The sequence below is a fragment of the Nannospalax galili genome, unplaced genomic scaffold (assembly GCF_000622305.1).
Source record: "Nannospalax galili isolate Female #2095 unplaced genomic scaffold, S.galili_v1.0 scaffold1615, whole genome shotgun sequence".
Lineage (NCBI taxonomy): Eukaryota > Metazoa > Chordata > Mammalia > Rodentia > Spalacidae > Nannospalax > Nannospalax galili.
Genome location: NW_008335851.1, coordinates 291,989 through 310,379, shown reverse-complemented (window position 1 = coordinate 310,379; position 18,391 = coordinate 291,989). Strand labels below are relative to the sequence as shown.

The 18,391-nt window shown below is 43.6% G+C and overlaps 1 protein-coding gene across 1 annotated transcript in view; it reads right to left on the bottom strand.

The window, feature by feature from the left end:
- The window catches only part of Ercc3 (ERCC excision repair 3, TFIIH core complex helicase subunit), a gene marked incomplete at its 3' end in the record, with an annotated part of 52,200 nt that overhangs the window by 12,727 nt on the left and 21,082 nt on the right, over positions 1-18,391 (bottom strand). The window contains 3 exon segments of the mRNA XM_029562297.1: positions 3,403-3,499; positions 9,251-9,453; positions 13,557-13,741. Of these exon segments, the coding sequence (XP_029418157.1) occupies positions 3,403-3,499; positions 9,251-9,453; positions 13,557-13,741 (485 nt within the window).

The following is an 18,391-nucleotide window of genomic DNA, read 5'->3' as shown; positions in this document are numbered from 1 at the left end:
CAACAATGGTCGAGCAGGACCTTTGACTTATCTTCACGTAGATGGAACTGGTAAAAGAAAAGAGCCCGGGGTTCCTCCCAAGCCCATGGGACCCCTGAGGAACATATCCTCAAACGACCTCAAGAGTGAAAACAAATCAGTTTATCTGGTCCAATGGTATGTCCTTAAACACCCAAAAGGGAAGTTGTCGCGAGCCACGACTCTGTCCAGCAGAGCCGAGGAAAAATGACACAGACACCAAGGTGAGGTTCAAGCTTCTGTTTCTCTTTCTTCCTTTATTCTCTCTCATATTCTCTTCACTATGATGCTGTCTCTCATGATGCTGTCTCCTATGATGCTGTCTCTGTCTGCCTGTCTTTTGATGCTGTCTCTCACTCCTTTGATGCTGTCTCTGTCTTTCTTTTGATGCTGTCTCTCACTCCTTTGATGCTGTCTCTGTCTGTTTCATTGAGTCTAAATTTGGAGACACAGAGGTGGATAAATCATAGCTTTATTTGGTGCAAATGGGCTTTGAGGCTGTTAAGATTGCTTAGGAGGGTGAGGGAGTTGTACAGAGGTTTTTAAGTAAGCAGCTAGCTAAGGTCTACAGTTCTTGCTTAGTTGGAAGAAGTGAAAGGTTAGGTAAAAGCACATAGCGCATATTTCATAGGTAACAGGCTTTGTATCTACCCCATCCCCATGGACGGCCCAGTCTTTACATGCCCTTGTTGACTGACACTTCTCTGGATTCTATGTTTCAGCTACTGTGAATAATGCTGCAATGCCCACAAGGTACAGATGTCTCTTCCACACACTCACTTTGCTTTCTTTGGAGAGATACTTGAGATGGATTACTGGATCACAGGTACATTAAGAAATTACTTTTATGGTCACTGGGACTAAATATATGAAAGGAACAAGAGAGAAAATATTTATTCTAGCTCATGATTTCAGAGGGTTCAATCTGGGCTTGGCTCCCCAGACAATGCTTCACTTTTTGGTTGACGTGAAGCATTGTGTGAACAGAGGCCCAGGGACTCAGTATAAACCCAACACCCCGCCCTCCATGACCTATTTCCTCCAGCTAGATCCACCTACAAAGTTTCTGTAGCTTCCCCAAAAAGTACCACCCGCTGGAGCTCATGTTTGAAATAGGATCCTGTAGGGGACATTTCATAGTCTAATTGTTCATGTTTAAGCATAACATTGGGGGGAGGGTGGAGGCATGGCTCAGTGGTTAAGAGCACTAGCTGCTCTTGTAGAGGCTGCTCTTACAGAGGACCTGGGTTCAATTCCCAGAACCCACATGGTGGCTAACAACTCTCTGTAACTTCAGTTTCAAAGGAATCTGATGCCCTCTTCTAACCTCGTGGGCATTGCATAACATGGGTGCACTTACCTACATGCAAGCAATACACACACACACACACACACACACACACACACACACACACATAAAATAAAAATAATAAAATAAAAAAAATTTAAAAAAAATTTTGGCTTAGAATAAAGACAGAATTTCCAACAATTTCTGAAATGGCCCTAAACATACTTCTGCTATTTCAAAACTACAAGTTCCTGCAAAGCAGCATTGTCAGCCTTGCCAACCATAAAATCTAAACACTGATCAACTCTGAAAAACACCAAAATGCTATGTAGCCCTATATGATACTTTATCTTTTTTTTATCATATCAAATATTCAGCTGAGTTTAATTCTTTAGTAAAAATAGCAAGCATGTCCATCTTTAGTGTGCAAATGTATGCTCATCTTTAACAAATGGTAAAAATATAGTATAAAAAAGAATTTTTATTGTTTTTTATGAATTTTATTTATTTGTATTTTAATATGTGTATTTTGCCTGCATGTAAGTGCACCCTTGTAAAGCAATGCTCATGGAGGCAAAAGAGGGCATTGATCCCCTGGAGCTAGAGTTATAGATAATCCCAAGACCATGTGGGTGCTGGGAACCAAACCCAGGTCCTCTGAAGGAGCAGCCAGTGCCTTAATCACTGAGTCATCTCTCCAGTGCCCAAAAAATTGTTTTAAAAATAAATTTATTGGCTGGGTGTGGTGGCGAACACCTTTAAACCCAGCACTTGGGAGGCAGAAGCAGGCAGATTTCTGTCTACATAACAAGTTCCAGTCTAGCTAAAACTACATAGCAGGACTTTGTCAAAAACCAAAAAAAAAAAAAATTCTTTATGATTTATTATCAGTAAATGTTTGGTTTGTGTACTTTTGTACATGAGATTTAAGTTAGAGGCCAATCAGGCCAAGGCTGCAGCAACTTCCCCCGTCTCCCTAGCCTCACAGCTACCTGCAAGCCCCTATGGAGAGCCTGTCTGTTAAAGCTGTAATCCCCTAAAGAACTCTCCAGGCACTTGGAAGGAAAGAGATGCTAAATCCCAGACCAGATACTGCTCAAGTCATTCCTATCTGGAGCCTCCTTTATCTCCATCCTCATTGTTGATTCTGGGATCCCTACTGCTACAATGAGAAATGCCTTATCTGTCTATGAGTCTTTAAACAGACTCAGCAGGTACCTTCCTTACCCAAGGAAGTTCAGATTGCAGGTTGCCAGACTTTAGGACATCAGAGTGTGACTGGTGTAATGGGTATAGCTTACCCTGATGTACCCAAGGCCCTGCAATTCCTTCATCTCCCACTACCACCCAGGAATCAGAGACAGCCTGGCTGCAGGCTAGGGCTATTACACCTCCTCTCTTTACTCTGAGACCTATAAAAAGGGGCCCCACTCAGCCCATGGGCCTGAACTCTCCTCAGAGTTCCCAATATGCTGGCAACTATCTGTCCATGATGTTAACAACTCTTGTAATAAACTTCTTATCCAAAAGAAAGTCCTCCTCAGTGTTACCTTGAACCCCAAACCAAGTTTTCACACAGGTAAAAACTTCTTGGGCAAAAAGGGTCATGAGTTGAAAAAGTTCCAGAAGCCTTATTTTAAGCCATGACTCCTGGTGGCAGCGATGCTGTGCTCAAGCTGGGCTGCCCAATGCCATCCTGGCATTGGCCATTTACCATCAAAGCACATACAGGGCCAGGACAGAAGCTACCCAAACAACCAGCATCTCCAGCTCCAAAAAGGGAGCCTCAACCAAATACCTGCTTTCGCCAGAGCAAGAAATAAATACAATTTAAAATCCTATATACCCAAAAGAGGTGGGAAAAACCTCAGCCAAGCAAAGAGCTCTTAGAGATAACTCAGGAGACACGAGAACCCTAAATCTGTCTTTTGCTCTACCCAGAGCTGGCATTCTCAGACTGTGCCCCCAGGCTAGGAATGTAAACATACACAAGAAGACTTTCACCAAACAGGAATTCATTGTCCAGGAACCCAAGTGTATCTCCCAGGCCCCCAGGAGGGCTGGCACTGCACCACTAGCCTGCATGCCATACAAACCTTGGATATGAAGATGGTGTTGATTTTGGGGTTGTGCTTGAAGTTCTGGAGAATCTGCATCCTTTCTCCCTGGGATGTAGGTCCATAAATATAGGGTCTAGAGAAGGACAAAGCAGTTTTAGAAATGACACAGAATCACACAGGCAATTTAGAAGCTGCTTCTGCTATAAAGCATTAACTCCTTGCCCTGGCCCTAAGTAACAGCTAGGTGAGAGCCTGGCATCTCTGTCTACACTTTGTGTCTGCCTCCCTTCCTTAGGGTCAGACTCCTGCTTGACTCTGCACAGGCATGAAGTCATTAAGGACTTCACTCCCCATTAAGGCTGAAGGTACAAAGAGTTCCTGTCCTAAACTGGTAGTCACCTGGATTCAAGAAGAGCAAAACCTCCCAGACATGACAGACTACCCCCAACAGGAGGACAAATGCATAGAATTGAAAGGCTAGTTACACCTGGGCTGGTCAGCCTATAGGAATGAGATATGACAGCTATTAACAACTTAGTCTAACTTGTAGGACCCAAGCTGTGCCAGTGATTAACAGAACCACACCTTGACCAAGACTACTTAATTATACATACTTTCTCCTTGCTCCATTTCTTAAAGCCTAGGCTTTTAGGGTAATGAATTTGGGGTCACTAGACCCTTTTATTTTTTCCTTCTTGCCGATGCACAGTGATTAAATAAACGCATCTCTACTTTTCACCATTCCTCACCTACTGGGGCTACTAGAGTCTAAGTTTTCACCCTAAAAGTCCATTTGCCAAAGCACTAGAGGAAGCCCTGCCATGCCAGGACATCACAAGATCCATGACAATGAATGTCACAGGCCTCTTCTCTGATTTCCCTAACACCCTCAGTACTGATTAGCTTTTGTCAACTTTACACAAACTAGAGACACTTGGAGAAAGGAAACCTCAATTAAGGAATTTCCTCCATTGGACTGTCCATGCCTGTGAAGAAGTTTCTTAATTGCTAATTGATGTAGACGATCCCAACCCACTGTGGGTGACACCATCCATAGGCAAGTGGGCCTGGGCTGTTTAAGAAAATTGATCAGCACTTGGGAGGCAGAAGCAGGTAGATCTCTGTGAGTTCAAGGCCAGCCTGGTCCACATAGTGAGTTCCAGGCCAGCTGGGGCTACAGGGAGACCCTAGATCAAAAAAAGAAAGAAAGAAAACTAACTGAGGGGCTAGAGAGATAGCTCAGTGGTTAAGAGCACTGACTGTTCTTGCAGAGGACCCAGTTTGATTCCCAGCACCCACATGGTGGTTAACAACCGTCTGTAACTCCAGTTCCAGGGAATCTAACACCCTCTTCTGACCTCTGTGAGCATTCTACAACACAGATGCACTTACATACATGCAGGCAATATACTCATACACATAAAAGATAAATAAAAATAATTAACAAAAAAAGAAAGAAAGAAAAGTAGTGAGCAAGCCAATAAGCAGTGTTCCTGTACGGTCTCTGCTTCAGCTCTTGCTCCAGGTTCTGCTTTGAGCTCCTACTGTGGCTTCCCTCGACGATGGACTATAATTTGTAAGTTCAAACAGAACCTTTCCTTCAAGTTGCTTTTGGTCATGGTGTTTACCACAGCAACAAGCAGCAAACAAAACACCCTCCAACCTTTCACCTCGGATTCTTGGTCCAGGCTCACCACTGTCATCACCATTCCTTCTTTTGTTTTTTTTCTTTGGTTTTTTCTTTTTTTTGGGGGGGGGGTTTGGCTTCATGTGTACCCCAGACTGGCCTGGAAAACATCATGTAGCCAGGCTGGCCTCACAACTCACCATTCTCCTGCCTCTCTCTCCTGGATGCTGGGATTACAATGAACATCCCAAGTCCTGGCACTTAACTATGTCTTCAACCTCTGCCACTTTAGGCTGAGTCTACAGAAAGCAGACTCCTTGTCACAAAGCCTAGTGAGGACCAACCAAGAAAACACTGCTGTGTCTTAATACAGCCAAAGACACAAGCATCCTTCCTTCAAGAAATGGGCAGAATAAAAGAAATGGCCCCGATCCCTTCTCACTGCTCTCCATTTAACAATCAAAGTCTTCTCTTCTGCTTTCAGGCTCTCCACCAGAGGCCACAGGTCAAGCTGACAACCTTGCTGGCCATTTCTCCATGTACATGGGAGCCATTCCCTTCCCTTTTGTCTTGAAACACTGGTGGCCAGTCTCTGCAGCTTCCTAGTGAACCTAAAAATGATGGTAACAATAATGATAAGGACAGATACCAGGCATTCCAGGCACACCTATGCCAAGCACTGACTGAGCTGACTAAAAAATTAAATAAATCCATCCATCTCCACCAATGTTGCTCAAAAGTGTAAAACGGAGGCTGCATGCCCCCAATTTAGACACAGCAAATAAAGACTAGGAGCCCAAGAACAGCTGTCTCATAGCCTCACCCACAGCACCCAGGTCGTGTCCACTTAGGGTTCTTGCCATTTCATGTAGCACTACCCAATGCTGTACACAGGGTCACAGGTATGCCTTCAAGCAAATCTCACACGTGTCGGGAGGCTGGGCAGGGTCTGGATCAGCACATCTAGACTCGTGGCCTCTGGGCAACTCAGCTATGATGCCTCTCCTGGCACCAAAAGAATCCAGGGCACTACACAATCCCATCATTTTCTATATATCATGCTGGGAAAATGTTGGGAAGTCACAGTCATCAAAGCAGCCTTTCAATACTCCAGCTTTTAGGGGTTCCTACTCACACAACTGCAGGCCCTTGGTCTGAGGCTTATCCCACATGGGAAATGGAAAAGAAGGGTAGCAGTCCTCCATGAAAAGAACAGAACACTTGGCAAACACATAAGAAACCAGACACAATCATCCTCTGCAATAACATGACCAAAAGGCAAAAGGAGGTTCAGAGGCCACACAGCTTCAGTCTGCCAAACTCCTTCTGCCTACTACCCACACTGTACACAATCCACTCCAGTCTCCTATAATGTACTACAGTGACACTCATTCCTTTACTCTGAAGATAGGAAGGAGGAACTTGGAAACTTCCCACCATACACCAGTGCTAAGAATAATTATTTCAAAAGCAAGAAAGCAAAGGATGTTGGGAAGAAGAGTTCTAGAGGGAGTGGGAGGAGGGATAAGAAAGAGGAATTAGAGGGTAAATGTGATCAGATTATATACATGTATGAAAATGTCAAAGAATAACTTTTAAAATATTAAAAAAACAGGTGTGGTGGCACACGCCTTTAATCCCAGCACTCGGGAGGCAGAGGCAGGCGGATCTCTGTGAGTTCAAGGCCAGCCTGGTCTACACAGTGAGTTCCACGACAGCTGGGGCTACAGGGAGACCCTGTCTCAAAAAGACCAAAAACAAAGCCCCAACAACAACAAAAAAACCCACTATCTACATTTAAGGGCCAGAGGGTACAAACCAGAGTCATAAGCAAAAGTTGAAAGATCCGTTACACAAGTCACAGTTCACTGACCTTCCCTGTGCCAGGCTGGCTCAGTTTGACAGCTCCAGGCAAATTAACATCCCTGCACAAGCAGATGCTCAGGAGGCTCAGCAAAGAACAAGCCTCTGGTGTTTAAAATGTAAGTAGGTGTGGGGGCTGGAGAGATGGCTCAGTGGTTAAGAGTATTGGCAATTCTTACAGAGGATCCAGGTTCAGCTCCCAGCACCTACATGACAGTTAATAATCATCTATAATTCCAGTTCCAAGAGATCCAATGCCCTCTTCTGGCCTCCACGGACACTACATGCACATGGTGCACTTACATTCATGCAGGCAAAACACTCATACATATAAAATAAAAATACATAAAAATAAATAGACAAAATGCAGGTGCTTGGGGTAGCGACCTGCAGAGGTTCCAAGAAGAATCTGGATGAAGCACTACAGTGGAGAGAAACAGGGAGGAAAATGGCTATTAACATGACACAGTGAACACATGTACTATCTCTTGACCTTACTTGAACCAACAATGATGGGACAGCAAGGAGTACTAAACTACAAACAGAACAGAAGAAATAACAGCAGGTAGAAGAAGTGGAAAGCATTTCAGAATTCCAAGGCAGTAATTACAATATAGACTAGAAAAAGCAGAAGCCTGGTCTGTAAGCCACAAAGTCCACCAAGTTCCCTAAACTTTTTTCTACAGAAAACTGAGAGGCTTGGAACAAGTTCCCTGTTACACTGAAAGTGGGGCAGTGGCAGAAGGGCAGATAGCAGGCCCATCAGTGTGCATGTGAACGAAGAACCCTATCCCTACAGCAGGCATTGTCCCCCCACCTGGAGCCTTCTGTCCCAGGATGCAAACAAAGAAAATCTGCATCTGGGCCACCTGCAAAGGTGAGGCTGAGTGAAACATAAAGGGAGATACTACTAGGCAAGACCCCACAACCTCTGCCCGTCACTGCCACTTGCTATAAGCCAAATAAACCCTTTCCTCCCTAAGTTGGTTTTGGTCAGTGTTTTTATCACAGCAATAGAAAGTAAGTAGAACAAATTTCAAAACTTGTACTATCAACATATTGGGAGGACGGTGGTAAAGAACAAAGGAGTGGAGAGTGGTATATGTAAGTTAATCCCCACCTCCCATAGTAGGAAATTAATAAGCAATTTCACAATGACAATCCAGAAATTGTAACAAAAGCTATTAGCTAAAAATAAGAGAGTAAGCAAAAGAGTTCAAAATGCTCGTTTCCAGGAAATAGGTAGGCAAACAGGTACAAGGAATTGCTGTCCACAATAATCAAAATAATTTTCATAAAAGGAAGATCTTTCCTAAATTTAAAAAGCATATAATTTTTAGACATTTGAGAAATTAAATCTTTCTATACTTCTGTTTTCCCGTCTATAAAATGAGGGTGCTCCTGCCTCAAATGGCTACGGTTAAGAAGTGAACAAAACATACCTAGAGCATACAGAAGAGAAACTCATCTATGCTCATCTTCCCCACCCACCAGAGGATTCTCCCTTCTCTAACACAGCTCCTGCAGCCCCAAGTTGCCGTGGAAACACAGCCCTCTTCTTGCTTACTTGGCTGGTAGCTGACCATAGCCAAGTTTTAATTATGGTAGGGTGGGGCTGTGGGTTGGTGAGGGTGCTGGGTGAGCAGTCTCTGAGAGGTTCTATCTAGCTGCTGACTGCTTCAGGTTCATAAGTCTGAAAAGTCCTTCAGGTTCACGAGTCTGAACACTTGCTCCCCAGCTGGTGATGCAGTTTGGGAGGCTGTGGAACCTTTAGGAGGTGTGGCTGAGCTGGCAACAAGGATACTAGGGGTGAGCCTCTGAGGGCTACAATTTCTCCCTCCAGTTCCAGTCTGGCTCTCTCTTTTTGCTGCTGCCATGTGACCAAATCTGCAAGCTGCCACTGCCATGAACCAAACTACTTCAGCTACCAAGCCTCATACACCATGACGGATGACATCCCCTGAACAGCCTTTCCTCCTTTAAGTTGTTTCTGCCAGGTGTTCGGTCACACTGATGAGAAAAGAAGCACAGCCAGCTACCTTGCCCTCCTAGCCCCTGGACCATGAAGTCTAGCCTCAATCTCACCCAAGTTCTCACTCAACCTGAAACCCTAGATGGTAACACTCATCCACTTCAGGAGTCCAGTTTAGGATGGTACCCCATCCCGCTCAGCACTGCTTTCTGGGTTCAAAACCAGGCTCCCCTTCCTAATCTTCTACCCTCTGATTCTGATTACCTGCTTTTCTGACTTGCCTGGTTACAGAGACCAGGACACAGAACGTTTTAAACCTTTAGACCCCAAGAAGTTCTACAGAGTTCCAAGAAGGAAACAGGCACTTTCTGTACTCTCCATGGAAGGTGATCTGGAGGCAACTCCAAATTTTCAACTCTTACTTGTTCAGGCGAATGGCATATTCCTTCAAGGCAAACACATTATCAGCAAAGACAATAATTTTGTCATTCCTCCTTTCATGAAACTTGATCAGAAACTGGCAAGCCCTGAACTTATTGGGGTTCATGGTGTACAACAAGATTCTTTTCTTTGTTTTGATTGCCACGTATTCCCGGTAGAACTCAGGAGACATCGGACACCAAACCTAGGATGTAGTAAGAAAAAGGGGTTATTTTGAAAAGTGAAACATCACATTAGTAAAAACTTTGAGGCTCTTTCATTTAGTAGAATTAGCTTTTTAAAAAAAAACCCACAAAACTCTAGGGCTGGAGAGATGGCTCGGAGGATAGAGGAGCCTACGCACAGGCCTGGTGACCTGAATTAGAGCCCAGGATTCCACAAAGTAGCAAGAGAGAATCAACTCTTGAGAATTGTCCTTTGACCTTCACGTGCATACTGTACTCACATACACATAATAAATAAATAAATAAATAAATAGTAAGTAAATATTTTTAAAAATTAAACAAAACCAATGGTAGGTGAATTTTATCGCAATGCAGTATTCTCCATTATCCATGGCTTCGGTAACATGGTCAACTATGATCTGAAAATAGTAAATGGAAAATCCCAGAGATAAACAATTCATAAAATTTAACCTGTACAGTGTTCTAAGTAGCAAAATAAAAAGCCCTATGCTGACCCACTGCACTGTGCCTGGGCTGTCAAGCATCTCTTGCACTGTACACACTTCCTTCCCATTAATCACTAGCTTCATTACCAAACTCATTGGCCGAGTATTGCAGTGCTTGTGTTTAAGTGACCTTATTTTACTTATTGACAGCCTCAAAATATAAGCAGAGAGATGCTGGCAATTTAAATATGCCAAGAGAAGCCATAAAGTGTTTCCTTTACGTGAAAAGGTGAAAATTCTTGACTTACTAGAAAGAAAAATCCCGTGCTAAGGTTGCTAAGATCCATGTCAAGAACAACTGTTCTATCTGTGAAATTGTGAAAGAGGAAAAAGAAACTCAAGCTGGTTTTGCTGTCACACCTCATAGTACAAAAGTTATGATCATAGTGCATGACAAGTGCTAAGTTAAGGTGCAAATGGAATTAAGTACAAGATTCAGGCTACCCAAGGTGTCTGACATACAATAGAGGTCTTAGAAGGAATTTCCCATGGATAAGAGGAAAGTACTGTTCAACTAGAAATGAAATCTAAGACCTACTGCTGAACCAAACATTCACTTAACAAAGATTTTTAAGTAGACTCATGGTTGAGGGAGCCTCAATTGGGGAAGTGCCTCCATTGAACTGGCCTGTGGCCATGTCTGTGAGGCACCCTCTTGATTGTTGTTTGATATGGGAGGGTACCTTGGGCAGGTGGGCCTATGTTGTGTAAGAAAGCAGGCTGAGCAGGGGCCAGGGGAGCAAGCCAGTAAGCAGCATTCCTCCATGGCCTGTGCTCCAGCTCCTGCTTCCAGGTTCCTGCCCTGAGTTCCTACCTTGGACTCCCTAATGAACTGTGACCCAGGAGATGTAAACTAAATAAACTCTTTCCTCCCCAGGTTGGTAGTGGTCAGAGTGTTTTGTCACAGCAATGAAGAAACAAACCAGGACAGTAGTGTTCAACTACAAATCAAATCTAAGACCTACTGCTGAACCAAACATTCACCTTAACCAAGATTTTTAAGTAGAATCATTGTTGGGGCATTATCTTCCTGATCTGCCAGAGAGGGAAACCAGCAGTACCTCCACTTAGATCATGCTTCCATACGTATTACTGCTACTGAAATTCTCTCTTCCTGAAGGCCAGTAGCACATCAGATTCTGTGAGCTGAGTGCAACCCTCTGCTGCTAGGCTACATGCAACACTGTGGTGTCAGGGGCTTTCATCCCTTCTTGTACCCTAAACCCCAATTCTCACCCACAAAACTCCAGACTGGCAAGTCCAGAGGCTGGAAAACAAACAAACCCAAAACCAAGATGCATGTGCACACATATGTATGCAACTGCATATGCATGTATCTGCACATGTATAAACACTAGCACATGAAAATCAAATTCAGAGGTATGACAGGATAATGAAATGGAAGACAACCTATATATTTATTATAAAAATAACACAAAGCACCAGTAAATGGAAGGAATTAGTGATTCAAGAAATTTCACAGAGAAGCCTCTAAAGATCAGACTGATGACCACTATGACCGTGATACCTCCCCAGAAGTCATGAAGGATCTCTAACTCAGGCACAAAGAGTGTGAACAAGCCAGGCTAACAACCCCCTGGTTAGTAACAATCACCTGATCTTCCTTAATCCTCTAGCCCTGTTTTGAGTGCTTCCCCACCCACACTTAACATGTAAATGATGACATAAAATAAGACTTGTGCATCTTAAAGACACTTAAGGCCTAAAGTAGCAGCACAACACAATGCTTGTGGAACACTGACCTCCCTAGGTATGAATCCCAGTCAGCCACTAATCAGTGTGACTTTTGGTAAATGACTAACTTCTCTGTATGCCTTGGTCTCCTTTACAGGACTACAATGCTAACAAGGTCTGAAGTGGCATAAGGTGATGGCAAGTTGAGCCCTTCAGTATAGATACCCAAAGAAACTCTTCTAAAGCCTGTCATATTCATCCTCTTCTGTTAGGTGCTTTGCCTTCAATGCCACGTTGTCTCTGTATGAGGGCCTCTACCAGAGACCAAGAAGATACACAGCCTCAAATCTTATCAAATGGATCTCAGGGTAATGGGGGGATGGGGGGGGAGTGTCTTTCCTGATAACTCATTTTAAAACCTTATTCCAAATTTACTCCAAATTTACCCTGAATATCTCCAGAAACACATACATGCACACAGGCATACAGAGACATGCACTGAGTTCCTCATCACAGCCTTGTTTTTATAATTGCACAATACTGAACACCTAAAATGCAAACACAAGAAAGGCTGAATAAGCTATGGGAAAGCCACACAATGGCATACCCTATAGTTGTAAGAGTGAGGAAGACTTCGATGAGTTTAGCAACTCAAAATGTCTGTCAACATAAAAGTTTTTATTGCTATGTAGTATTCAATTATATATAAAATTGGGGTACATTTTATCAAGGAGTTCTAAACAGTGATTCAAAGAAATGAACTACATGGATGATCAAAAGAACAAGGGCTGGCGAGATGGCTTTGTGGGTAGGGATGCTAGCTGCCAAGCATGACAACCTTCGATTCCCTGGATACACATGGTAGAGGGAGAAGGCCAACTCTCGCGGGTTGAACCCTGCCCTCCAAACTGGCACCATGGTAGCATAGGCACACTCACAGACAGACAGACAGACAGACAGACACACACACACACACACACACACATACACATACACACACACAAGTAAGTAAATGTTAGGAAAAAAGATACTGCATTATAAGAGGGAAAAAAGCCACTGAAAACAGGAAAATCCTAAAGAAACAAATGTAACCTGATTCCATTTACACAAATTTTCTGTGACACTGGGCAAACATGTCCAGAGAAACAGTCACAGGATATAAAATAAAATAGAAAAGCAAGAGAATGACAGGTAAATACACATCCATGACAGTAGCCACCCTGCCTGGCAGGAGAAGCAGGGAGCTGAGCAGCGGGGCTCCAAGCGTTGCCAGCACTGCACTTGGGAGGGACTGATGACATGGCTGAAGGGGAGGACTGCTTTCAAATCAGCAATTATCTACACACAAGCTCCTTATGCTTATGTTTATCAGATATCTCTCCCTGACCTTTCAGAGACCACCCCCGTCTAGCTATTGAGTGACAGTCATTTTAAAGTGCTAAAAAGGATGCTTCTGTTATTTCTTTAAAGTAGACTCACCTTTAATTGTGGATTTTTAACATACACCTGTATTCACTAGAGAACAATATTGGAAAAATGTGCTCTCAGAAATGGAACAATCAAGTTTGGTCCATCTTCTTGGGATTTTGACAATGGGATGAGCCTGAATGACTGCCTCTAGAGATCCCTCAGGATGAATGTGGGGAGGGAAGCCCCAGGAGCACACTCACAGGAGGAGCACGGTATGAACTGTGCAGTGAATGGTGTGGCCTGCACTGGCATGCTGACTTCACCAATAGAGACCAAGGGACAGAGACATAGAATCTCAGTGCACCAGCTGCAAGGTGTGGTTCATCTCCCAAGGTGACTAGTTAACATGGGTCCTGACCTGTTTCTTTGCCTGCCCGTGATAACTGATCAGCCCTCTTCCCCTCCCATGGGAGAAGTCCCTCCTTCACACACCACCCCTAGGGCCCAGCTACCTCAGCACACTGGACTTTGGCGATGTACCCATTGTTCTGCAACTCCATCCAGTTGGCTTCGTAGAGCTTAGGCCCAATCAGGAAATTTAAGTCGACAATTTTGTCATCTTCCCGGACAAGGGTTGCAGTCAAACCCAACTTGCAGTGAGCCTGCACGATGGTCAGCACCCGTCGGAACATCTTGGCTGGGGGAATGATGGAAGCATTCAAAGGGTCACTCTAAATTGGAAGGGTACCATACACAGTGTTGCAACTTGGCACAGGCCTGTGGCACCATATGTGCCAACTCTAGAATTAGGGACTACAGAAGTCTCGTTCCAGATAAGAACAAAGCAAAAAATATTTCACCATCACTTTTAGACTTGTTTAAAAGACTGATAAAGCCCAGCCACCACTCTGCCTATGCACCTTCCTCACCTTACAAAACTCCCCTCTTCCTGTACTTCCCACTGTGTCTCCAATGCCAAGCACAATGCCTAAACTTAGAAGATGCTCAATCAATAAATACTTGTTAAAATATTAAAACTAACAAAGCACCTAGCACACGGGAATCAGTTAATGCTTGCATGTGCTGTAATACAAATTTTTTTGAGATGAGGGCTCATGTAGCCCAGGCTAGCCCTGAACTCTCTATGTAGCCAAAGATGGCCTTTAACTCCTTATCTCTTGCCTCCACGTCCTAGTTTGTTTCTTCATTGCTGTGACCAAACACTCTGACCACTACCAACTTGGGGAGGAAAGGGTTTATTCAGCTTACATCTCCCAGGTCACAGTTCATCATGGAGCCCAAGGTAGGAACTCAGGGCAGGAACCTGGAGGCAGGAGCTGGAGCACAGGCCATGGAGGAACACTGCTTACTGGCTTGCTCCCCTGGCCCCTCCTCAGCCTGCTTTCTTATGCAACACAGGCCCACCAACCCAGGGATGGCACCATCCACAGAAGGCTGGGCCCTTCCACATCACTCAACAGTCAAGAAGGTGCCCCATGGACATGGCCATAGGCCAGTCCAATGAAGGCAATTCCCCAATTGAGGCTCCCTCAACCCAGGTGTGTCAAGTTGACACCAAAGCTGTCCAGCACACCCCATCTGGGATTATAGGTGTACCATCACACCCAGTATATGTGATACTGGAGATTGCACCCAGGGCTTCATGTTAGGCAGGCTTCTACCAACTGAGCTACATCGCCAGCATATTATGATACAAATGTCTTATCAATCAAATGACCTAACAGGGCTCTTTTAAAAGATCTGTATGGGGGCTGGAGAGATGGCTCAGTGTTTAATAGTGTATACTGCTTTGGCAGAGAACCTGAGTTTGGTTCCCAGCACCCAGTCAGGCAGCTCACAACTGCCTATAACTACAGCTCCAAGGGAATCCAACATGCTCTTCTTCTGGCCTCCGTAGGTACTGCACTCATGTGCACAAATACACACACAAATATTAAAGATAATAAAAATAAATCTTAAAAAAATAATAAAAGAATACAACTATCTTTATCTTTTGAGACCTCAAAGATGTAAGACCCTCTCTGGTCCAATGTGGTAAATGTTGGATGGTCAGAAAACTTACTCTGCCCTTGGTCTTAGCCAAAAGGCTCAGAAGCAGTAAGAAACTTACTCTTTTTTAAAAAAACTATTTTATTTATTATTTTTATGTGTTTGCATGTATTGCCTGCATGTAGGTAAGCACACCCATGTCATGCAATGACAAAGGACAGAAGAAGGCTGTCGGATCCCCTGGAACTGGAGTTATGGACAGTTTTTAGCTGCCATGTGGGTACTGGGATTCAAACCCAGGTCTTCTGCAAGAACAGCCAGTGTTCTTAACCACTGAGTCATCTCTCCAGTCCCAGAAACTTATTCTTTATTGAGTATCAATTCTCAGGCTGGTGAGTATTACTAGGCAATAGAGCTTATGAAATGTTATTAGTCCATCCTCTGTTTTGATAACAAAATTCCTGAGGTTAGGTAGATTTAAAGTTAAGATCAGGTGGCCCAACCCATTTGGACTCTGTTGAAGGACTCAGGTGGATGGCAGTCACAATGGCTAGCAGGAGCATGTGCAAAAGGGATCCCATGGCAGGATAGGAAGTGAGAGGAATTCAGGAGCCAGGCTTGCTCTTTTATAACAACTTGCTCTTGCATGCTCTAACTGATGTCCCAGGAGAATTGCATTAATACCATCAGAGGGTGATGCCCATGACAAATCACTTTCTACTAGGCCCCAACCATTACAGGTCCCACTGTCTCTCAAAATTGTTCTAACACATGAACCCTGGGGGGCATTCTCAAATCCATTCAAACCACACAGTACAAAGCTTGAACTCAAAATCTTGGTTTCACTTTCTACCCAAAGACAAGTGAACAAGCCTAGTAAACAAGACCAGAGACAGTGACCAAGCATAAACTACATTATCTTTATCACCAGACCCTAGGTTCCAAGACTGTGCTGACACTCTCTGAACCTGAGATTTCAGTTAAGAATCTCAACATATATTAAGTACACTCTCAAGAAGAAAGCCTCAACCCTCTCAGCCTTCACACCAGGTCTCCAAAGAAACTACCAGAGTAATTCCAAACTCATTTGTAAGACATGACTTTCTATACCTACAATTTCTTTTTAAAAAAATACTTTATGTGTGTGAGTATATTGCCTACATGTATGTAAGTGCACCCATGTTTTGCAATGCCTGTGGAAGTCAGAAGAAGGCATTAGATCCCCTGGAACAGTTATTAGCAGCCATGTGGGTGCTGGGAATTGAATTCGGGTCCTCTGCAAAAGCAGTCAGTGCTCTTTACCACTAAGCAATCTCTCCAGCCCCAATACACCATCAATTTCAATCCTGGCAACTTAATACCCATACTCTTTTTTGTTTAAGTTAACTTCTAAATTATCACACAATAAAAGTAACTCTGGAAGTGGCAGTGGTATTAGTTCTATGAATTTTAACACATGTATATATTTGTGTATCCAACACCAAAATCAGACTAATCCATCATGCCCAAACTGCCTTTTGCTCTTCTTTACAGTGTCCTCCTCAAATCCAATTCCAACACACTGACCTGTTCATGAGCATGTTGATAGCCTTTTGAGAATCTCATGTAAATGTAACCACACACTACACAAACTTTCAGCATGGGCTTCTTTCAGTACCATGCCCCTGAGACTCACCCAAGCTATTACACACAAGTTTGCTCCTCTTTATTGAAAAGAAGTGCTCCATTCTATGGATGTACCATAGTCAGTTTACTTAGAAATCCAGTGATGGGCACTGGGTTTTGGAGGTTATGAACAGAGTTGCTGTGGAAACACTCATGTATAGAAATTTGTTTATAAATCTACTTTCATCTATCTAGGACAGACTCCCAGGAGTGGGATTGACAGGCTATACTAGTTTGACTTCCGTTGCTGAGACAAAATACCTGAGAAAAGTCATTTTAAGGGAGAAATGGTTTATTCATCTTATAATTCCAGGTTACAGTCAATCACTGTAGGGAAGTCAAGGCAGAACTTGAAGCAGCTAGTCACATCCAAGTCAAGAGTAGTGATAGAATGAATGCATACATGCCTGCTTGTGTTAGTGCTGTACACTTAACAGTCCAGGAGCCCTTGCCAAGGGAATGGTGCCTCCCACAGTACACTGGTCAATTAAGGTAATCAAGACAATCCCCTACAGACATGCCACAGGCCAACCTGATCTAGAGATAATCCCTCATTGATTCTGGATTGTATCTTGTTGACAATTAAAACTAACCATTACACAAGTCATGTGGTAACTTTATGATTAAACTGCCAAATGGTTCTCCACAGTGACCGTACACCCTGCAATCCTCTGGCACTGTGTGGTAGTACCAGTTACTCTATGACCTCCTCTGTACTGGTACTGTCAATAGTTTTCATTTTAGTCACTCTACATGGGGTATATGTGGCATCTCTTGTTTTAATAGCCATTTTCCCAATGACTAATGATGCTTGACACCTTTTTAAACTCTGACGGCATATGCATATCCTTTAGCAAAATGTCTGTTCATTTTCTTTGCCTATTTGCTAACATTCTGTTCACTGCCTGAATTCATCTAACAATGCAAATCAACAGGTCCATGCCCTAACTAACTCCTGGCTGTCCAGTGTGAGCCTGCTCCTTTTACAGCTTTCTTTCCCACAATGAATGTCCATGACACCTTTCCTTGGCTCAAACCAAGTCTTAGCATCATCCTTGATTGCACTTTTCCAACCTCACGTGGAACTCATATCTGAAACCTTCGATGCCTATCCAGTCAGATTCCCTTCATCCTTACTACATTCTTCCTCAAGGTAAGCTTCTTTTTGGGACAGCAAAAACCCACTCCTTTCACCTCTCTCCAGGTAGTTATGCTCAGCAGCCAGGGTGATCTCTTTATTCTAAATCAATTCAGATCACCCTCTGTTCTGTCCCTCAGAAGGATTCTACCCACACTCAAAGAGAATGTGACTCAGCAGAGTGTAAGTTAATTTCCTGCAATGGCCTACAAAATTCTATAGGATGTACTCTGAGACCTCCATCCTGCATCAGCCTTGACCACTCTCCCAGAACTGCCCTCTGGATACAGTCACTTTGTGTTGTCTTATCACACCAAGTTCTTTACTGTTGCAAGGCCAGGACCCTGTGGTTTTCCACGTCAAAGACATCTAATCCCAACCTGGCTCACTGTGACCATCTCTAGTTATCTTCAGACAACTACAGACCCTGGAAGACCCTTCATCATACAAAAAAATCTACAAGCTAGGGCCTTTTTCACTGTGTTTTGAATGCTTTATGTAAAACATGCAACTCTAGAGTAATCTCTGGTTTTT